This window comes from Nothoprocta perdicaria, unplaced genomic scaffold (genome assembly GCF_003342845.1).
Source record: "Nothoprocta perdicaria isolate Ctin4 unplaced genomic scaffold, notPer1 scaffold_810, whole genome shotgun sequence".
In the NCBI taxonomy this organism is placed as follows: Eukaryota; Metazoa; Chordata; class Aves; order Tinamiformes; family Tinamidae; genus Nothoprocta; species Nothoprocta perdicaria.
In genome coordinates this window covers 1-3,720 of record NW_020456100.1, presented here as the reverse complement: position 1 = coordinate 3,720, position 3,720 = coordinate 1, and the positions used below count along the sequence as shown (strand labels likewise).

The 3,720-nt window shown below is 67.6% G+C and overlaps 1 protein-coding gene across 1 annotated transcript in view; it reads right to left on the bottom strand.

The window, feature by feature from the left end:
* LOC112958190 (histone-lysine N-methyltransferase EHMT2-like) overlaps window positions 1-3,538 on the bottom strand; it is a gene marked incomplete at its 5' end in the record, with an annotated part of 8,959 nt that extends 5,421 nt beyond the window's left edge. Inside the window, 6 exon segments of the mRNA XM_026051987.1 lie at window positions 582-729; window positions 952-1,053; window positions 1,131-1,253; window positions 2,328-2,434; window positions 2,806-2,888; window positions 3,356-3,538. Coding sequence (XP_025907772.1) covers window positions 582-729; window positions 952-1,053; window positions 1,131-1,253; window positions 2,328-2,434; window positions 2,806-2,888; window positions 3,356-3,538 — 746 coding nt within the window.
* Between the last annotated feature and the right edge of the window lie 182 nt (window positions 3,539-3,720).

Sequence of the window (3,720 nt, the reverse complement as noted above, 5' to 3'; positions counted from 1 at the left end):
GGGGGCTCGAAACCACCCACCAGGGCAGCGAGAGGGCTCGAAACCACCAATCGGGGCACAGGGCGGGGCTTGAAACCAACAATCGGGGCATGGGGGGGCTTGAAACCAACAACTGGGGCAGAAAGGGGGCTCGAAACCACCCACCAGGGCAGCGAGAGGGCTCGAAACCACCAATCGGGGCAGCGAGAGGGCTCGAAACCACCAATCGGGGAACGGGGCGGGGCTTGAAACCAACAATCGGGGCACGGGGGGGCTTGAAACCACCAACAGGGGGAGCTGGGAGGCTTGAAAGTACCAATTGGGGCAAGGGAGGGGGCTTGAAACTGCCAATCGGGACATGGGGGGGCTTGAAACCGCCAATCGGGGCATGGGGGGGCTCGAAACCACCAATGGGGAAGAGGGAGGGGCTTGAAACCACCAATGAGGTGGGTGGGGAACTCCACAGGAGCCCTTGGGGAATGGGGGAGGGCCTTGAAACAGACCCTATGGGGGGGGGGGGTCCCTTGAAACCGTCCCTTTTTTGAGTGGGGCCACTCAAAACTGCCCTTTTTGGGGATGGGGGGTTCTTGAAACCCCCAAACGCCCCCCCCCCGCCCCGTGCGACTGTTGCCGCCCCGCGCTCACGTTGTCGGTGAGGGTGACGTCGGCGCCGCGCGTCAACAGGCGGCGGATGACCTCGATGTGCTTGTGCTCGGCCGCCCAGATGATGGGGGTCCAGCCGCCGTTGTCCTGCGTCACCCGGCGTCACCCGGCGTCACCCGGTGCCCACCCCGTGTCACCCGGCGTCACCTCCACATCCCTCCCTCGTCACCCCCGTGTCACCTGCGTTACCCCGTGTCACCCGGTGTCACCCTACGACCCCCTCCATGTCACCCTACAACCTCCCCCATGTCACCCGGTGTCCCATGTCACCCCACACCCCCCGTGTCACCCGCCGCCGCCGGGTGTCACCTGCGCGTTGACGTCCACCTGCCCGGTGGCCAGCAACAGGTCGACCATCTCCAGGTTGCCGTTCTTGGCCGCGTGGTGCAGACAGGTGGAGCCGTCCTCCTCCTACAGCCGGCGACAGCGGCGCGTCAGGCGGCCGCCGGCGCCGTCCCCGGCCCGTCGCGGTGACGCCACAGGCGCACCTTGCTGTAGACGCAGCCGCCGCGCCGCACCATGTACCGCGCGGCCTCCACGTGGTTGTTGGCTACAGCCTCCATGAGCGGCGTCCGCCGCAGCTTGTCGGTCGCGTTGATGTTGGCGCCCGCCTGCGGGCACCGGGGGGGTCACCTGGGGGTCACGGGGTCACCTGGGGGTCATGGGTCAGCCAGGGTCACCTGAGGGTCATGGGTCAGCCAGGGTCACCTGGGGGTCATGGGGTCACCTGGGGGTCATGGGGACACTGGGGGGTCATGGGGTCACCTGGGGGTCATGGGGACACTGAGGGGTCACCCGGGGTCACCTGAGGGCACCTGGGGGTCACGGGGTCACCTGGGGGTCACAGGGTCACCTGGGGTCATGGGGTCACCTGGGGTCATGGGGACACTGAGGGGTCACCCGGGGTCACCTGGGGGTCACGGGGTCACCTGAGGCCACCTGGGGGTCACGGGGTCACCTGGGGACACCAGGGGGGGGTCACGGGGACACCAGGGGACATAGGGGGACACAGGGGGACACCCGGGGGTCTTGGGGACACCTGGGACATTTGAGAGGACACGGGGACACCCCGAGGGACGTTGTGGGGGACACGGGGACACCCCAGGGGACACTGCGGGGACACAGTGACACCCATGGGGACACAGTGACACCCATGGGGACACGGTGACACTGTGGGCGACACCGCAGGGACACAGTGACACCCATGGGGACACGGCGACACTGTGGGCGACACCGCGGGGACGCGGTGACACTGTGGGCGACACCCATGGGGACACAGTGACACCCATGGGGACACAGTGACACCCATGGGGACACAGCGACACTCATGGGGACACGGTGACACTGTGGGTGACACCGCGGGGACGCGGTGACACTGTGGGCGACACCCATGGGGACACAGTGACACCCATGGGGACCCAGCGACACCCATGGGGACACGGTGACACTGTGGGTGACACCGCGGGGACGCGGTGACACTGTGGGCGACACCCATGGGGACACAGTGACACCCATGGGGACACAGTGACACTGTGGGCGACACCCATGGGGACACAGTGACACCCATGGGGACACAGTGACACCCATGGGGACGCGGTGACACTGTGGGCGACACCGCGGGGACACAGTGACACCCATGGGGACACAGTGACACTGTGGGTGACTCCGCGGGGACGCGGTGACACCTGCAGCAGCAGGTGACAGATCTCCAGGTGTCCCTTCTGCGCGGCCGCGTGCAGCGGCGTCCGCCGGCTCTGCGCGTCACTCGGCGCGTTGGGGTCCAGGTTGTCCACTGGGGGCGACAGGCGGACACGGGCGCTCGGGGACACCCGCGGCAACAGCCGCGCGGCCCTGGGGACGCGGCGAGTCCTCCAGGGACACCCAGAGTCCTCCAGAGACCCCCCCGGTCCTCCAAAGACCCCCAGACCTCCCAGGTCCTCCAAGGACCACTAGAACCCTCCCAGGTCCTCCAAGGACACCGCAAGTCCTCCAAGGAACCCCCAGACACCCTCCCAGGTCCTCCAAGGACCCCCAAGGGACCCCCACTCCCCCCCGGGGTCCTCCAAGACCCTCTAGGGACCCCCCAAGTCCTCCAAGGTCCTCCAAGACCCCCCCCCAGGTCCTCCAAGACCCCCCCGGGTCCTCCAAGACCCCCGCACTCACACAACATGAGGACAACCCTGTGCAGCTCGCCCTGCTTCACCGACACGTAGAGCTGCCGCGGGTGGAACCGCAGCTTCTTGCGCCTGTGCGGGCAACACCCGTCGGGGGGGCTACAGGCGGCAGGAGGGCTACAGGCGGCGGGGGCTGGGGCGCAACAGGGCTACGGGAAACAGGCGACGCGGGGAGCTACAGGCGGCAGGGGTGCAAAAGGCAACAGGCGGAGGGGAGGAGGGCGACAGGGTGTTTCCAGGGGGTTTTGGGGGTTCCCGGGGGTGTTTCTGGGTGATTTTGGGGTGTTTCTGGGGTGTTTCTGGGGGTTTTGGGGTGTTTCTGGGTGTTTTTGGGGTGTTTCTGGGGTGTTTCTGGGTGATGTTCAGATGTTTCTGGGGTGTTTCTGCGTGTTTCTGGGGTGCTTCTGGGTGTTTCTGGGTGTTCTGGGGTGTTTCTGGGGTTTTTCGGGGTGTTTCCGGGGGTTTCCGGGGTTTTTTGGGGTGTTCCCGGGGGTTTTGGGGGTCCCCGGAGCCGTTTCTGGGGTGTTGTGGGCGCTCACCGGTCGGCCTCGTGCACCACGAGCGCCTTCTCGAGCAGGTCCCGCGCCGGCCCCGGCGCCAGCCCGCGCGCCGACAGCGCCGCCCCCGAGGGCAGCGCCAGGACGGGGCCCCCGGAGCTGTCGATGGGCTCGGGGGGGGGCGCGGGGGGGGCGCGGCCCTCGCCCTGCCCCCGCATCCGCGCGCTGGGGGGGGGGTCAGGGAGCCCGTGGGGACCCCGACACCCCCATGGGCCCCAGAGAGACCCCAGACCCCACAGAGACCCAGAGACCCCAGAGACACCCCACGTCCTATAGACACCCATAGAGACCACATAGAGACCCTTAGACCCTATGGAGACCCATAGCCCCCCCCACGACCCCACAGA